This window comes from Acanthaster planci, linkage group LG08 (genome assembly GCF_054643075.1).
Source record: "Acanthaster planci isolate LZ-2023a linkage group LG08, COTS_SCS, whole genome shotgun sequence".
Classification (NCBI taxonomy): Eukaryota; Metazoa; Echinodermata; class Asteroidea; order Valvatida; family Acanthasteridae; genus Acanthaster; species Acanthaster planci.
The window spans coordinates 15,725,214-15,743,598 of record NC_141784.1 but is presented as its reverse complement, the minus strand read 5'-3'; the positions used below and the strand labels follow the sequence as shown (position 1 = coordinate 15,743,598).

General features: G+C 44.3%; 1 protein-coding gene across 4 annotated transcripts in view; it reads right to left on the bottom strand.

Annotated features, from left to right (window-relative positions):
* Positions 1–18,385, bottom strand: part of mrpl45 (mitochondrial ribosomal protein L45) — a 135,194-nt gene that overhangs the window by 104,699 nt on the left and 12,110 nt on the right. For all 4 annotated transcript variants that reach the window (XM_022254332.2, XM_087140414.1, XM_022254333.2 and 1 more), the window contains exons 2-3: positions 298–535; positions 2–66 (exon numbers count right to left, since the gene is read on the bottom strand). In XM_022254332.2, the coding sequence (XP_022110024.2) occupies positions 2–66; positions 298–535 (303 nt within the window). The remainder of the gene's footprint in view (position 1; positions 67–297; positions 536–18,385) is intronic.

Here is an 18,385-nt window from a genome sequence, read left to right as displayed (position 1 = left end):
CCTCTGGTGTAAGAGACATAGCTTTGCCATCTCCTTCAGGAGGGACATACGGCTCAAATATATCCCCTGCAAGGACAAATTATAAGTACACGTGTACATACACTTAGTATTCCAAGCTATCTGAGTTACCTTTTAAGGTAAATTGAACATGTAAATGTACTCTTCTTGTGGTGTAGTTATTTGTTTGTCTTTATGACATGAAACAACCTGGCTATCCAAATACTAGTAGGCTCAGGCCACTCTTATGTTCATAAAAAAAAATCTAATCAATTTTTATCTAAATCAGCAATGATTTACCTGTACAAGTTATTGTGACAGCACGTTCCGTGAAGGAGGGGCACAGTTTAATGCCAGATTTCTTCAATGTTTCTGTTAGCATCTTTTGAGGGTCTTGCTTATATTCCTCCTTCAGTTTGAGCCTTTTTTGGTCCTTGAGTAACAAACGACCTTTTTTTGTCGCTTTGGGTGGATTTATGCGGGTTCGATGTCTGACTGGAACGATCCAACTTGACGTAAGACAAGCCACTTGTCGCATCTGTACAAGAGCAAAAAGTACATGTAAATCTTGTTGTTGAAAGATTGCAGCACAAACTCAAGTTCGAATAGGAACTAATTTTTCTGACAGCATACACAGGCATACCACATGCATTTTAAATTTACTTAACCCCTTGATGATGGGAATTTCTTTCCGAAAGCCGACTCCAAGAATTCCTGCCTAGATTTGGCCACGAAGGCCACCTGCCAAACTGCAAATACTCGGTTTGTGGACCTGCGTGCTCTGCACGCTTTGAATTACACGGCGAAAAGTCTGATTGTTCGGTGGCATGCGGCTCTACTCACACTTCCACATTCCTGTTGCTTCTTTTCAAAGTGGGGACTATTGTGAAGCTGGTGACTATGATGCAAAGTCAGTCTTTTCATTTCTAGGCTACACAAAAAGACCAATTACCATATATACAAGAGCCAGCATCTGCCTTCTTTCACCGTATTCCCTCGAGCGTGGGCCGAGTATAATAGTTGAAAAGCGGGCTGAGGATCTCAATTTTTCAGGCATGTCTTGCCGAGTCCCGGCACAAAGGGGTTAAAAATAAGGTGTTGAACTTCGAGGTTGTGCCACGAAGCTTTGTAAAGAGTGGACTTTAAACATACCATGTAAACAGTACCAACACCACATCTCTTATGAAAATTACTCGGTTGCTCATTTGGCCACATTAATTACATGAATGACCTACCAGTACCTTTTACAAATGACAGCCAATTGCACAGTACATAGGACTCGGCACAGAACTATATGAAGAGGAAAGTAAACTTGCTACAGCACCAAAGTAGGGTGCAACATGAAAGTAAGTGAGCTTGGCTAACAAACACTACACTGGAAATTCTGAATCACAAATTCTCCCATGCCAACTTTGATTGTAGCCAATAGTTGAGGTACATACAGTACGGGTGAATACTCATCACCCACTTTTAAATGTACATCACCACCAAATAAGCTGCCCTAAGCTACACTGTAAGTGAATATCAAAGTACGATATGAACAGCTGGAATACATACATGTACAAGTACCATTATAAGGTGTGACTCGTAGATTTCCATGCAGTTTAATACCAAAACAGAAAAACAACTAATAGAGGCAAGGACAGACAGTATACCGGTGTGTTGCCAGAATAGGCTACAGTTCATGCCCTGTATCAATTAAAAAATGTTACATTCGGGCTTCCCAGTTCCATCACTTTAATAGTGGTCAAGTAGATGCAGTCTCAAACCAACTAGTAGGTCATTATCCTAAACTACAGAGAAATCATTTCTTACGAGCCTGGGACCACACATTGACAATGTCTCTAGTTTGGGCACACATCTTGACAGCAGGACATTTTGGACATGGCCTAAACAATTTTGAAGACGTCCATAAAGGAAAGAAGAATACAGAGTTCCAAAATCTTCAGCTTCCAAGGGCATGTACATAAAACATTATTTTAAACAAGTTTGCCATTACTGAAGCAATCAAGTTCTAACTTAAAATTGATTTTACTTACCAGTACTTACAAGAACATTCCAGTGAGCACCAAGCATGCTTGTAAACCTTAAAAACTCACTGAGCTATGAAATTCAACCCAAACATCAGAATATGACAAGTCTCCTAGCAAATACCTACCCTAACAGTCACTATTTCTGTAGATTTCCCTCTATGCCTTTTGCCATTCGCCAAAACTTGATCAACCATAGTGCACAATGCACCGCCGTGCCACCTTTTTTGGAGCCCAAGGTTGAAGCCAGAGTGGGGAGGACAGGAGAGCTTCAACTGTTCGGGTATGTATTCACTAGCACACTCATCCCACACTGTTGTGGGTGATGAGTCCACTGGGCTTATCCTACCCACAACATCACTATCTCTGCAGAGTAGCACTGTACTCTAGAGGAGGGTAGGGGAGGATACACTGAAAGTGAGCAAAACTGTACAGAATGATGAGGACCTACCAAAGAAAGGAAGACATTAGGTAGAGCTGTAGGTGGCTCCCCCAGTATGGGTCCTTGTGGTTTTGATAAAGAAGCTAGTATTGTCTAACCACGAAAGAACCTGTTGCGAGACTTTCACCAAAGTACAAAATTACCACAATATCATTTCAAAAGTCATCATAGGGAGATTTACGGTAACTGTGCGTCAGTGTGTAGGCATATGTTATGATACACATCGTAATAATGACTTAACTTCAAAAGAAATCGGGACCTTCTTTTAACTTGAATTTGGATAACTCAAATTTTTTGTCCATTCCCCAGAGATTTGAGGTATCGAGATTTAACTGTACTATTATGACAATTTGAACAGGAAGGCAAGGTCTGTTACTAGACTGCTCTGTGATGTTCAAGACGAAGATGTCTTGTTGGTGGGATGAATTCAAACAGAACCTTGTAAGAGCGTCTAAGGCTGAGATGAAATAGACACCGTGGTTTTACTTTTCAATGGGATCATCAGTGATAAATACTCTTGGTAATCCATTGCCACAGAATGAAGAGTTACTGCAAGTAGAACGGCCAGCTTCACTAGGATGAGTGATGACGAGGTCTCGATTAAAGGCCCGGAGAGAAAATGTCTAAAGAACTCAAGGACACGCTACAGGCCCCATCAATAAATGAGTTGTCTCGGAGGGGAATGCTCAATAAATATATTATTTGCATCGCTGCGAGCGTGGGTGCTCAAGAGGCCATCAGTTTAAAAATCGGGATGCTCCATTGTCACACGCGTTTCGTGTTCACTCCAGTTGTTCTCATGCCATTTCCATGATCCTGCTAAATTGGTTAGCTTGCCACAAGTTTTAAATGAAAACACTAAGGAAAGGCTTTGTGGATGAGATAAATGGTTCATTCTCCCACTGTCGTGAAGGTAGAGTTGATGCAAGAGGAAGGTTTATTTAAATATAGAAAGAAGAGGTAGGAGATATCCAAACCCCATTTTGGTCTTTGAATTCGAATGACCAGGGAGCTAGGCATTTAGACCATAATTAGATCTCCTTCCATCTCCTTGGGGTGTTTCAATATTTACAAGAGGAAATTCTTCAGGTTTCATTCACTTGGCACACTATTTGCATTCTGCGAGGGGAGCAGCAGTTGAGATCAGTGGGCGCAGCACTGTCAGTGGCCCGGCAAATACACCCTTATATTTCATTGGATATTGACGCTATGTATGTCCATGTGCAAGTACGGTATGTTCTTTTTTTACATATTAGGCTAATATAAACCCCCCAGCGTATAGGAACCCACCACCCAAACCCGAGATTACATTCCTTGTGGAAGCTTCCTTGTGGGAGAGGTCTTAAATAACCAACGAGTAGTATCACAGTTAACTATAGCAGTCCTATGTGTGCAGGCCTTCAGTGGCCGAACAGGGTTTCGCAAGTTGTGCTGGGCAGCACAGCAGACTTATCAACGACGACATAAACACATTTTCCATGTTTCACTTTATTATGAAACGACCCTGCTTAATTGAAAATTAAACGAACTTACCAAGCGAAGTTTGATTGTAATTCCACTGAGCTAACTGAAGTACAGAGGGATTATGCGAGATTGCGCAGCACTTACCCACAACTCAGTATTTAACACTTCTACTGTTCACACCAGTAGGTCCAAGTATTCGGGAGGGTAACATGGGAGGGCACATAATACCTCCATACTTCAGTTAGCTCAGTAGAATTAAAATCAAACTTCACTTGGTAAGTTCGTTTAATTTTCAATTCCACCTCACTAACTTCTGTTACTGCAAGATTCTGCGAGATATTTAGAGCATGTAAACAGTTGACCCCATTCACAAGATTGAAAGGAATTACCTGCAAATTATTTGCTGGCACTCTAGGCAAGGAGCATTGCTGCCAGGTCTGGGTATTTCTCAACAGTCTTTTTGTAGCACTTTACATGAGTTCGCTCACAGGCCCATCCAACCAAATCTAAGATAGCCTGTACAGGTATGTTCCTGTGTACTGCACTTTACCACTGCAGACCTACTAGAGTGCGGAGTAAATACTTTTATATCTACTCCTGCCATTTCCAACACCAGCCTAGTCCACCAGGATGAGTCATCTCTGGCGATTGGCTGGGACGGTTTCTTATATGTGATCAACAATTGCCTATGGCCTTACCTGTCTTTCTCTGTTGTCTTGAGATACTTTCTCAGGAAGGTGACAATACATAATCTCGTGTCTGGAGCATAAGGCAGAATTTCCACTGTCCCTTTGTGGGCTCCAGGTCTCAATGTTTTAGTTAAGTCTCCAATATGAAGAACAACCTTATTAGTTTCTGATATCAAAACTGAGAACTGTTTGGCCTCTCTCCGCTGAGAGCAGCAACAGCAACATGGCTGTCTTAAGTGAAAGTTGTTTCTGTGACAAACACTTGGCAGGGGACCACTACCTTAGTACGGTTAACACTAAACCAACATCCCAAATTGAAGAGGTATGTGGTATTGTTGGTCTCTCTTGAAACACTCTTTTGAGAAATCTACAAATCAGTGGATGCGTCCCCAGTGACACCGAAGAGGCAACTGGCAGATGCAATGAAGTCACTGCAGATTTTGCTGTGTTTATCGCACTACAACCCAGTCCTGCTTCATAAAGCTGTTTTATGAATTCTAAAATTGTCTTCACAGATGGTTGCAGTGGACCAATTTTCCTGCCACTACAAATCCCATCCATTTCGTGCAATACGTGTTATACTGGGTTTTTTTACTACTCCTCCATGACTGGAGCAATATGTCAGTAGTTGTCAAAGAAAGTCCCTGTTTTTCCATGTTTTCCCGGACAGCCTGCATCCCAATAGTCTTGTGTTGTTCAAGAGTGGATGTGGATGACCCAGTAGGGGACGAAGCAGTAAGTCTTTTCTTCTTGGGAGGATGACTGGTGGTTCCACCAGGAGCTTCAACAATTTTGTGAACCAAGGTTGCATTGTCCATTGAGAAATGACCACACAAACTTCGGCTCGGTCTTCCTCCACTTTCCAAAGCACTGTGGCAATAATGCTGAAGGGTGGAATACAGTAGGCATAGGTCATTGACCAATCCATTGTACAAGCATCTACTGGCATCCAGTCCTGCATACCAGGACCCAAACGTCCAGCTGTTTATTCAACCATGATGCAAACATGTCACAGTCAAACTGTCCAAATGTCTGAGCCAAGTTTGAAAAAAAAAAAACAGCCTTGTTTAGCATCTATTCTATATCAGTGTTTCTACGGCATGATTCTGTGTCAGCTTCAGTGTTACAAGCTCCAGGAATGAGAGCTGCTGACAAAGTCAAGCATCTTTCTCGTGCCCACATGATCATATCTCTTGTGACCTTGTTACAGCTTTCCTTAGTGCTACCCTGTTTATTAATACACGCTACTGTTGTTGACGCCTGTAGTGTAAAAAAAAAAGGCGGCCATCAATTCCAACACATTGATGTGCAGTTCCTTTTCCATACTGGACCAAAGTCCCCCATACATCTGCCACTGTAAGCACCCCCAACCAAGTTTTGAGGCATCTGAAGTTAGGATGACATCAGGTTTCCGAGTTTCTACCAATCTAGAACTTGTTTGAATATTGCTGACCCACCAATGCAAGTTGGAATGTGTCAACCTCAATGACAATAGCATTGATGACTCATAATTGCCTCTGGATAATCTGAGGGTGTTGTTTCTATTTCAAGCACTTTATAATGCAATGGCGCATAAGTCACACCTGGCTCCATGGCCACCAAGCTTCCAATCAATTGTGCTAATGCCCTAATGGTGTCCCCCGAGGTCTGTAAGAAGTCAAGACACTTTTTCTTAACTTTATTAGCTTTGTGCACTGTCAGGGGCTACGGTCATTGTAACTGTATTGAGAATAAACCTCAAGAATTCTATGCTTTGGATTGGTAACAATACTGACTTGTGAGGATGAACTGTAAACGATAGTTGTCCACCAACAAAATATTAGTATCGGAAATGTTCTGTGCACACTGGTCAGCATCATCACCCTGTACCAACAGGTCATCTATATAGGCCATGTTGATGTAACCATGTTTCCTGAGATGGGACAAGACTGGTCTTAAAACTTTCGTGAACAGCCGCGGGGCTGATGACAACCTGTTTGGCATTGCCTTGTACTGGAGTAATTGGCTTTTGCTTCTTCCTCTTCTTCTGTGCAAAAACCCATCTGTTTTGTACACGTTTTTTGTCGCTGCGACTTTAGTGCTTTTGCAACTTTGGATCATCATCAAACTTATACCAATGAAGAACCTTTATGCATAGATGGTCCCAGAAACACGACGTCATGATGATGTCATCAAATGATTTATTATTAATTTTTCAATATTTATTTCAGCACATTGACTTTGTACATGTTTTGGAGGCACTATTTTGGTAACTTAGCAATGTTCGATCTCATCAAATTTACACAAAGCACTCACCATAAAGCAAAGATAATACATAAATAATTACGTAATGATGACATCATCGAGTGATTCATTATTAAATTTTGAATATCTAAAAATTTCATTAATTTATAAAAATCCACATAAAATCAACCGTGGCCTCCCGCAACATTCTGTTTGCAGCAAGTGGCAGGATAACATGTGGTCCTGAATTCATCTCATGTGGGTCAAATCACGTGACCCTTCCTTCCGGTCGAAACCGGAAGTGGTCATGTTGTTTAAAAGTGGTAATAGGTATCAAGTTGTTTTCAACAGTGTTAGTCTGTTGGGGTATAGCATTCTGCAAATCATCTACAGAGGACGTCACCTAATTGCATACCCATACTGTGCATTGGCTCCTGTGTGCATGGACACCCAATATCTGCCTGCAACATAAACAGCGCACAGTGCGTAGTGCATATACTCAGGACTTGGCAAAATGCCGAGCACGTGCTGCCGAGATCAGATCGCAATATATGGAATACCAAAATGGATAAATGTTTCAAGTGTCTAATTTGTATCTTTTCTGAGATAATTATGATGTTTTGTATTGTTTACTGTATTGTACATATCTGATTGGGTTGAAACTTTGCAGATAGTTAGGAAGGGAAGGTTTACAAACGGAAATTGACCTCATGTAATGACAATGGGATCAGCAGATGAATCATGTGATGTTGAAGGTGCATCATTTAAACTACTATATCTCCTGAAGTGAATATCCAATTGGGTTCAAATCTTGCAGATATCTTGAAAAGGGAGTGCTTTCAAGGAATATTGACCTCATGTGACAATGACATCATCAAGAGACAAGTTACGTGACCTTAAGGGTGCACTCTTTAAGACCCTATATCTCCTGAAGTACATGCCCGGTCGGGTTCAAATCATGCAGACATCTTGAAAAGGGAGTGCTTTAGAGGTATATTGACCTTATGTGATGATGTCACGTGACATTAAGCGTACAACCGTTAAGGCCCTATATCTCCTGAAGTAGATATCCTATTGGGTTCAAATCTTGCAGATATCGTGAAAAGGGAGTGCTTTAGAGGTATATTGACCTTATGTGATGATGGCGTCATCATCAGGAGACAAGTCACGTGAAAAGGTTCACTCTTTAAAGCCCTATATATCCTGAAGTACATGTTCTTTCGGGTTGAAACTTTGCAGATAACTTGAAACAGAGGTGTTATATATGAAAAATGACTTGATGTGAGGATGCCTTAGATGTTTTAATGTACAAAAGAATGGCAAACAGACAGATGGCCTCTCGTTTTCCCTTCCACTTGAACTTTAAATACATGTACTTCCTGTGAGTTTCTGACACTAAGACAGAGTAGTAAACATCTTTCATATCAATAGATGCAAAGTAGCAATCTCTTCTCATCAGATTTAGTGCTGTTTTTAAGGCGTCCATTTAGAAATGGTGGTATTCAATCTGCTTAGCCTATGAGTACCATCCTGTTTTTCTCTAACAAAAGTATTAGAGATGAACTCCCTAGGTTCATGTGATGTCTCTTCAATAACCTTTTTTTTAATAGCACAACAATCTCAATATCAAGAACCTCCTTTTCCAAATTCGAAAATTGTATATGTGACCCACTCTGTAAAAATGAGTTTTAAGTCGCCAGAGACACGTTTTGAGTTTTTTCGTTTTGATGTATCACTCAGTTTGGCATCCTGATGAAAGTAGATACTCCACGGTGAAAAATACTGTGGGTTCCTATTGATTTACACTGTGCAAAATCATTCTGGAGTTTTTTACTTCAACTTAAGACTCATTTTCACAGAGCGGGTCACATATTATGCAGAAAGGAGACATGGCAGGTGCCGAGTCAAATTCAAGGTCAATTCCATTGTTAATTTGACCTAGCATCCAACTTTCTGAAGTTATTTTGTCCCAGTTATCAGCATATGAATGCAAACCAGTCTTGCCCCCTCAGAAAGTATTGGTATTACTTAGCAGTCATAAATATAGGGAGGGTTGCTTGTAAGGGTCGGATGTTTAAACAAAAAAAAAATATCCATTTAGAGATTTTCCTACATGTTTAAACGGAACTAATTGTTGGAGGGCTCGCTAAGTTTAATTGATGCAATCTGGGTCAATTTTTATTTTCAAACGATGCTGCGAAAGTGTCTTTACATTTCAAAACACTTCAGCACCCAGTCATAGCTCGAAGTCCTCCCCCACATCAGTGTGGGTCGGGTCTCCTAGTGATACTTACCCCTGTCCAGCCTAGAAATGCAAATTTCTCATGTGCCTATTACAATTCGCTGAAAAGACTTGACTATGCATGCTGCCCCCTGACCCACCACAATGCAATGTGGTCCTATCGCCATGTTTGTCCTTTTTTTCAAAGCCGACAAGTTCCCCGGAGCCAAAGTGGGGAAGGACGGGCGAGAGCGGCTGGACAGGGTAAGTATCACTAGGAGACCTGACCCACACTAATGTAGGGGAGGAGTCTCCTGCATTCACATACCCCTGTCCAGCCTACATATGCAGAGTAGCACCGTACCCTGGAGGAGGGTCAGCAATGGGAGAGTAATTACAAGAGAACAAAGGCAGGCACTACTCAAGCGAACACTCACTATTCTAGAGCAAAGGAATAGCATCTACGATGAGCAATTCTTTGTTCGGTGAGGGACAGCGCTGGATGCTGTCCTAATCACTGAGCATAGGGTTGCTGCATCATGAGTCATCTCACTCCGCAGGACATCCTTCAGGTAGAACTCGGTGAAGGTGGAAGGAGGTTTCCAACAAGCCGCCTGGCAAATGTCCACCAAGGAGACACCTCTGAAGAACCACCAGGATGCAGAGGCGGCCTGAACATCATGGCCTCTGATGTGAGATCGAGTCGTCTTGTCATGTCGAGTCCGCAAGTCTTCATTTGCAAAGATGATGGTCGAGACCGTCCAACAAGCTATGGTGTCCTTCGCCACTGGATGAAAGGGCTTGGTGGTCATGATGGAAAGTCTGGAACCAGTCTCAAGGCAACACTTAGTCCTCGCGAGACACCATTTGAGGGTACAAACCGGACACCATTTCTTGTCAGAGCTATCTGCCAAAAGAGAGGTTATGTCGGGGACGAAAATGTCCGGAGGCCAGAAGACAGGCGTCTGGTTCTTTGTGATTCGATGGCTGGGATAAGACGAACTCTGTGCGGCTTCCACCATATGTGACCTTCAGCAGTTGACAGGGCATGCAGTTCACTGCTGCATCTGGAGGTAACGACCGCCAGGAGGAATGTCAGCTTGATGCTAAGATGGAGATCAGATGCATCGGACAGCGATTCGAAGGGAGGGACCGGCGAGAACACGTAAGACGGTTACCTAGGTCCCAAGAAAGATCAAGGCATTTGATGTGAGGACGCTCAACATTCCCCGAAGTAGATGGTGGATGGCAGTGTTATCAGAAATTGTTGATCCATCATTGAACCCCAAATGAACAGCTGCCAGGGCCGACCAGTAGTTGCCAATAGTAGCATCTGGAGGCCCGAATGAAAGAGATACATGAAAAAGTCCACAACTGAGCTTACAGAAGCTTTGGTTGCAGAAACATCATGGTCGTCACACCATCTAGCAAAATGTTGTATTCGACTGTTGTAAATTTTGTGTGTGGAGAGTCATCAGCCCCAAGCTCATGGATTTAGAAACCTGGAGCAAAACGTCGGAAGATGGGTATTGTCGGCCGATGCAAAGAGGTCGACGTGGGGGCGCTCTGCAAAGATTTGATCCCGTGATCGATCGCCCACATGAAGATCTGCCATGTAAGGATGCATAGCTGGGGGGAGCGAATACCGCCTTGCTGGTTTATGTATGCTACCACTGTGGAGTTGTCACTCTGGATTCGAACCGAGAGACCCACTAAGTGTCGCTGGAAGTGACGAAGGGCGTTGAAAACTGCCCAAAGTTCCAGCAGGTTGATGTGTTTGTTGTAGAAGGAAGAGTCCCAAACTCCAGATGCATGACGCGGAGGAAGGGAGGTCCCCCATCCAAACAGGAACGCATCCGTTGTCATCGTGATGTTTGGCTTCGGAGAAACAAAGGGACGACCCGCTGACAGGTGCTCGCTGATGGTCCACCACCGGAGGTGGTTGCAAACATCTGGTAGAAGAGGAACCAAGGTAGAAATTGGATCGCTCTTGGGGCAATAGTGAGACAGGAGATGTAGTTGAAGTGGCCGCATCCGCTGTCGACACCAAGGAACGAAGTCGACGAGGCTGGCCATAAATCTGAGAAGGCGGAGCCAGGGGAGCACCAGAAGAGCCTTGGAGCACAGGAACAAAAGGGCGCATTGTTGCAGATTGAGGATGCATTCCGGTGATGGAATCACAACACCTTTGAGAAGATCGAGAGCTGCCCCCAGGTAAGTTAGCCGTTGTGATGAATCGAGGGCATGTCGTGACATCGAGGGTAAGAAAAGTGGCAGAACTTGCTTTGTCGGGGCAGCAGCCGATGATCAACCAGTCGTCTAGATATTGAAAAATAAGGACGTCACGCTGTCATAAGTAGGCAGCAAGAGTCTTGACGATCCTGGTGAAGACCCTTGGTGATGTTGAGAGACCAAAAGGAAGGGCCCGAAAAGGTCAAAGGGAAGGTGCTTGTGGTGTTGCTTGTGTATCGGGATACGAGGATACGCATCCTGTAGATCTATCGAGGTGGCCCAGCACAAACAGGTAGAGAGGGTAAGACCACACTCACAGTCTCCATTCAAAACCGCCTTGGCCTGATGAACTTTTGAGCAGTTTCAGGTTGATTATTGGTTGCCATTTTCCCGGGTCTTTTTTGGGTGCGAGAAAAAAGGACGAAAGGAAGCCGGAAGATAGTTGGTTCGGATGCACTGGTGTGATGGCTCGTTTGCGTAACAACGCTACAATCTCCTCCTCCAGAGCCAGGCACTCGAGTTGGTGCATGAAGGAGGAGTGGAGCTCGTCTTCTCAGCCGTGGTGGAGGCTGACAAAATGGAGGTGCAGGTTCATGAAGTGAGATTTTCTTAGCAGTCTCCATACGTTTTACCTCCGAATTAAGGACTTTGGTGAACTTCCCAGCAAAGAGATCGTCCCCCAGAAGGGGGAGGCCCATAAGCCTATTCTTGACGGACCCATAAGGGATATCCATGGTGTCCACAGCGTTGGATCTGCGGGCAGAAGTGGCAAGAATGGAAATGCGAGTGAACTGTTGGAAGATTGAATTAAGTCCCTCATCAAGGCCTCGTAAAGCTAGAGCTGCAAAGTCTGGAAAGACCGGAGAGTCTTCTTCACAGGCTCAAGCAATATACTCTGATAGAAGGAGAAGAAAGGCTGAACATCGGAGGCCAAAGCGGGATGCCATATCAACGCGACGGAGGGACAAGTCAAGGGTACCTTTGTCCTTATCCCGGAAGGTTATCGCCTTGCCGGACTCAAACGAGATATTGTCTCTGGCAGCGTCAGGAATATCTGGGGTTGACAGGAAGCGAGAGACATCCTCTCAAGGAAACTGGTAATAAGATGAAGCTCTGGGCGGGAACTTGTCAGGGAGACAGATCTGGACAGACAGAAGTCGCCCTGAATCAGGAGGAGGCCCGCGAGTAGAAGGCTGAACGGTTAGGAGAGGATCCGGATCAGGCACCGTCGCCGCTGGCTGAGGCTTAGAAGCTATCTTGCGGGTGAGTGACGAGAAGGCCTCCGAAAAATAGTGGAGAGTCGCCATCCGTGGAGGCGGATCCAGCTGGGAATGGCATCTCTTCTTGGCCTTGGATGAGGAAGAAGCAAAGGAGGATGACTTGGCCTTGCGCTTCTTGGACTTTGTCGAAGCGGGGGGACTGGAGGCCGGCACGGGTGGAGGATGGGCTGGGCAAGGATCCCCTGAAAGGTTGGTCGTCTCTTGTGAAGAACATTCGAGATCAAGATCAGTAGGCTCACGACCGGAATCCACCGGCGGGTTGGAGCTGTAGATGATCTGTGGCGGACGGAAACCCCTGCGATGTAACAGTCCAGAAGGGGCACCTTCGTCCAAGGCTCGTCCGTGACTGAAGCGATGGAGCATGGTGATCCCGCTGTGGAGCCCGCTGTCTGTCTGGAGGGATTTGACTGGCCTGACTTCCAAGCGGATGCCGCCCGGCAAGCAGGGGCCGGTGAAAAGGCAGACGGCGGACCATCGCCCCGCAGGCCCCACTGAGCCATCAGTCGGTACGGCCGTCCGGGGATGCGGTAGGTACCTACCTACAACATAAATGGAATGGACGGCTCATTATTCCCAATGATAGTAATCAAAGGTGTTGATGTGGAAAATCTGCTCAACCCCATGAATAGGTGTAGCCTCGGACCCGCCACCTCGGGCCCCTGGACTGCTTGGCCGCGCTGCAGCCTCTGGTCGCGGCGCAGGGAGTGGGCATAGAAGAGGACGGGAGAAAACCCGCAGGCTTGGCTCGGTCGTGGGTAGGTGGGTGGTAGTCATCAGAGATCAAGGGCTTTATTACAGAACCGCACCCTCAGCCCGATCAATCCTGGTAGTGGTCATCAGAGATCAATGGCTTCGGGGTAATCCAGTCTGCTTGATCTATAGAGGCTGTTTTGATCTAGGAGTCACGTACTCCGGTTCTCTCTAGTCAAGGAGGGTATCGATCAGGTTTTGCGGTACTCCGGTCCTCCTGATCGTGATGATCCAGGCATGGGGTGCCTCAGCCCCGGCCTACTTGGGTCTCTCCCCATTGAGGCCGTTAATCGGAAAACGCAAAACCGTTCGTGTCTGGCCGTGGAGCGGGACGGTTCACTAAGCCCCGCTCCGCGGCCAGACCCGATCTGCGTTGGGCCATTATTGTTTGAACGCACGCACCACATAGTGAGCAAAGGGCCCTCCAACACATCACACATCACGGTAGGTCACAACCCAACCTATATATGACGCACAGAAAAAATGGGGCAGAAAAGAACCACAAGAAAACATAGCATGTAAGAAATAAAATAAGAAAATAAGAACTCTTACCAATAGACAAGAAAACACTATTTCTTAACAGGAATCAAGTCAATTAAATAACATTAAAAGTACGGAACTCGAGAATTCGACGAGTCATAAAAGACACATCTATCTAACTATAGGCGCTGAGAAAAGAAGGACGAACATGGCGGCGGGACCACATTGCATTGTGGTGGGTCAGGGGGCAGCATGCATAATCAAGTCTTTTCACCGAATCATAGTAGGCACATGGGAAATGTGCATATATGTAGACTGGACAGGGGTATGTGAAAGCAGGAGACTCGGCTAACTCAAAACTCCGCGTATCTCAAATACATTCTTCGTTATGCAGAAAGAATGGCTGATTCTTTGTGGTCGTGATGTGGTGACCACACTGGACGGAGGAAGCTTTGTGCATGCCAACCGCTCAACTTCAGCACAGACGCACAGCTCACATGGCGACTGTCCAATCACAAGCCTTTACGGCATCAAGTGAGATGCGTCCCGGTTGCAGTGCTGCAAACGTGCTTTTTGCGTAGCCAAATCTCACTCGAATAAAAAAGGTTAAAATTTACTTTCTGGTAATTTTTCTGTGTATTTTGACAGTACACGCATCATATTGAATTCAATTAATTCCCACTTTATCCATTTTTGAGGAGAGGCAAAAGCGTAAACAGACCCTATTTAGTTTTTGAGCGAGCAGAAAAAATTCTTAGAGCTAGCCAGTCCAGCCTGAAAGTACCCTGCCCACGGTTTGTCCAAACACCGAACAAAATATTCAGCTGTTTTAACCCCTTCACGCCGGGACGCGGCAAGACACGTTGTAAAAATTGAGATCCTCAGCCCGCTTTTCAGCTATTATTCTAGGCCCACACTCGAGCGAACACGGTAAAAGAAGGCAGACCCTGGCTCTTGTGTATATGGTAATTGGCCTTTGTGTGTAGCCCAGAAATGAAAAGACTGAATTTGCATCATAATCACCAATTATTTTCAAGTGGCTGGCAAGTCCCAATGAAAAAAAATCTAGAATAAATCCACCCCAGCTCGGAAAAAGAAATCTCCTGAGGAGTGACTGACAGCTCTATTGTTCTGTTAGACACAATGTATATTTTTAAGTATTTGGGTCTGGGTCAAATATCTTTGAGGATGCAGCTATTTCTAGAAAGACTTGCTGGGCAGATGTATTGATTGTAGGGTAAATCCTCCGCCAATTAATACGTTGATTCTTTGCAAGCAAAGCAACCATGGGCAGAATTGTTACACTTCCCAGAGTTATGTTGCCAAGAAACAGTATTACCATGGAAAAACCTGGGTCCCCTCGGACACGCTGCCAGGCCGCTATCCAGGTCTTTTTTTAGCAGTGAGCAGACTACCACTTTGTTGTACAATCCTGGTTAAATTAAATAATGTTCCTTTACATCCTTTCCTTGACATTAATTTATGGCAAATAGCATACAACGCAGGCCTCCAAATTTATAAACAATTTCTTCCACAAAACATTTTATCTTTTTGAAGAAAGAAAATATTCTGCTGAACAGGCCAAATGAATTCCTCATAATTACACAGTGATAAACTGCATTCATCTCCCTTCCGTGCTCTCTCTTTTTGTTTTGTTTTTTGAAAGTCTTGTGTCTTCAATAATAGGCCATTGGCAACCACAAATGTGTATTGTTGTTGAGCTACATACATGTAAATGTACCTGCATTAAAAAACTCACTTGTTAGGCAAAAAACACGACATGCAGCAACCTTTGTTGTTTGTGTAGGCAAAACGTTTAAATGTTAAACGGCCAACTGAAATGTTGCTAAACGTTTAGCAAATTAAACGTAAATTCCGACCCTTACAACACGTGATGTAGATAGTCACTAGAAGATTTTACTTCTTTTCTGGGTCCCCTTTCTTCCTGAAGGGCTGAAAGTACTTTGCCAGATATGGTTGCCGATCGGTGTGCCCCCGTGACTGGTACAGGGAGTATGGAGGTTGATATCCTCTCTTGTGGTATTGATGGCCAAAACTCTGCGGCCTGTAGGCTTTGTAGGCTGGCCTCCTATTTTCCGGGTGATATTGCCACCTTGGTAGTCTAGTTCATCCTCGAATAGGCCAGGCTCAGATAAAGTATGGGTATTTTTCCCAACCTTCACATTGTCTGTTATGCTATCCTCCCAGTCAGGAACCTCCTGAATTGAGTGCTTCCTCAAAGTTTGTGACTGTTCACTCACATTTCGAGAGCGGGAGGGGGGGACCAGCTGCTGCTGCAGGTCTTGCACAAGGCTCACGCTGTTTGCCTTCATCGCGGTTTTTGATACCAGCAGTGTCTGCAGTTGAAACTATTTCAGTGAAAGTCTTGGTAAATTCACCCATCACGCTCTTCATGAACTCCCCATGGCCGCCACTTGTCTTTTCTGAAAGGTCTGCAGCCACTCTGGCTCTAGTGGAGCTGGATGAATTCGGTGTTCCACCAGAAATTCTGTTCCAGCACTTTTAATTGCAGTGTTCAGCGGGCTCAATGCATGTGGGTAATGTGACACCGTGCATGGCGTGTGCTTTGAGCTCACACTCCCAAGTGCATCCGCCATTTTTGCTGGCGTAGACCGCCTGTTCAATGTAGCAGATTGTGGCGATTTGCCTGCCGATTGGCCCACAAAATTGCCAACAGCTGCTTTCCTCTTGGAAGCTACGAGCCCTTTAGGCCTGGCTGCAGGTCTCTCTTTGCTTTTCCTGACCACGGGCAGAGTTTTGGTTGCAGTTACAAATAAATTCAACCTTTTTTCTTGTCAACGTTCCAATATTACTGTCAGGCCCATGCAGGTTGTTGGTGACATTGCCTTCAGTGATTGCATATGGCTTTGGCGAAGACACGTGCTGTGAGACAGAGTCTATTTCCCTCACTCTCATCCACAATTCAACAATAAAACCAAGAACTAGGTTCACTTAAACTGTTCTGTAGGGAGCTGTTTCCCGTGTGGTACAGATTATGTTGCCAACTGTCACCCAAATATGAGAAAAAAATGTAGTTTTTTCGTAACTAGTAATGGCTCGGTTGAGTTGTGTGGGCAATTTTCGCGCACTGAGTTGTGGAAGTGCCGCACAATCTCGCAACATCTTGCAGTAACGGAAGTTAGCGAGGTGGAATGACTAGTTACGTAAAGATGATTCATACTATGTGTAGATAATTCATGTTATGTATAAATATCACACGAAATGAAGGACCCGGTCGGGATTGCCCTGACAGTGCTCCTCTAATCCAAGACGGATGGATTTAGGGAAAATGGCAGAAAAGTTCAAGGCAAATAAGGTCTCTGGTGGAACACCTTTTTTTTCGAGGGCATATTTCGCTTTTGCCACTAACACAATAACAAACATGGAATGTAGACCTAAAGGGCTAAGGTTTGCGCCTTTGCATGCTCAGTGAAGGAACATTTCAACCATTTTGCTTCCCGTTAGAATAGTGCATTTGCGTAGGAACAGATTAGCTAGGTCAGCCACATCACAGTGTGCATTCCTTAGGTATTATTTTGCATTGAATTCCTTGTTTGGTCTATGGCAGGTACTTTTCCGAGTCACAATCACTATAGGATGTTGCATAATCCTTTGGTTTGTCCCTTGCTTTGATCAAAGATTGGGGAATGTATAGGAAAAAAAGTTGTTACGTTGTTTAATTGATTTGTGCTACGCAAGTCTGCTTGCAGTCTTATCTGGGTTTCCTGAACAACTAGCTTGTGCTTAAACTCAAATGTGCATGAATTATCAATCCAATCAGTTTGCTAGGGCCATTCAGACTTCAGTGACATTGTTGCAAGCAGGGTTTAATTGCTGTACATGCCATTTTATGACGATCTGTTTGGGGCCCATTTGAGTGGGAAGACTTCCATGTAGACCTGTGGGAAATCCTCAGTGCAACAGATACTGGCCATGCACAGGTGGCATACAGTCTTATACAGTACATTGCGATTGAAAGTTAACATCAAAATGGGAAAAATTTGTCAAAATTTTTCTCTTCCCGGGGAATTCCTTTTCATTTCACAAATTGTGAAAAGGTGTGCCAAAAGTGGGAAAATATTTTCACACCTTTTTACACAAGCGGGAAAATATTTTCACAGATTTTCCCCCAAGTGGAAAGATTTTCACGCTTTTTCCCACGAATGGGAAAAAAATTTTCACAGATTTTCCCATAAGTGGGAGAAGATTTTCACAGATTTTCCCACAAGTGGGAAAAGATTTTCACAGATTTTCCCTCAGGTGGGAGAAGATTTTCACAGATTTTCCCACAAGTGGGAAAAGATTTTCACAGATTTTCCCACAAGTGAGAAAAAGATTTTCACACTTTTTCTCACAAATGGGAAATTTTCACAGATTTTCCCATAAGTGGGAGAAGATTTTCACAGATTTTCCCACAAGTGGGAAAAGATTTTCACAGATTTTCCCTCAAGTGGGAGAAGATTTTCACAGATTTTCCCACAAGTGGGAAAAGATTTTCACAGATTTTTCCACAAGTGAGAAAAGATTTTCACACTTTTTCTCACAAGTGGGAAAAG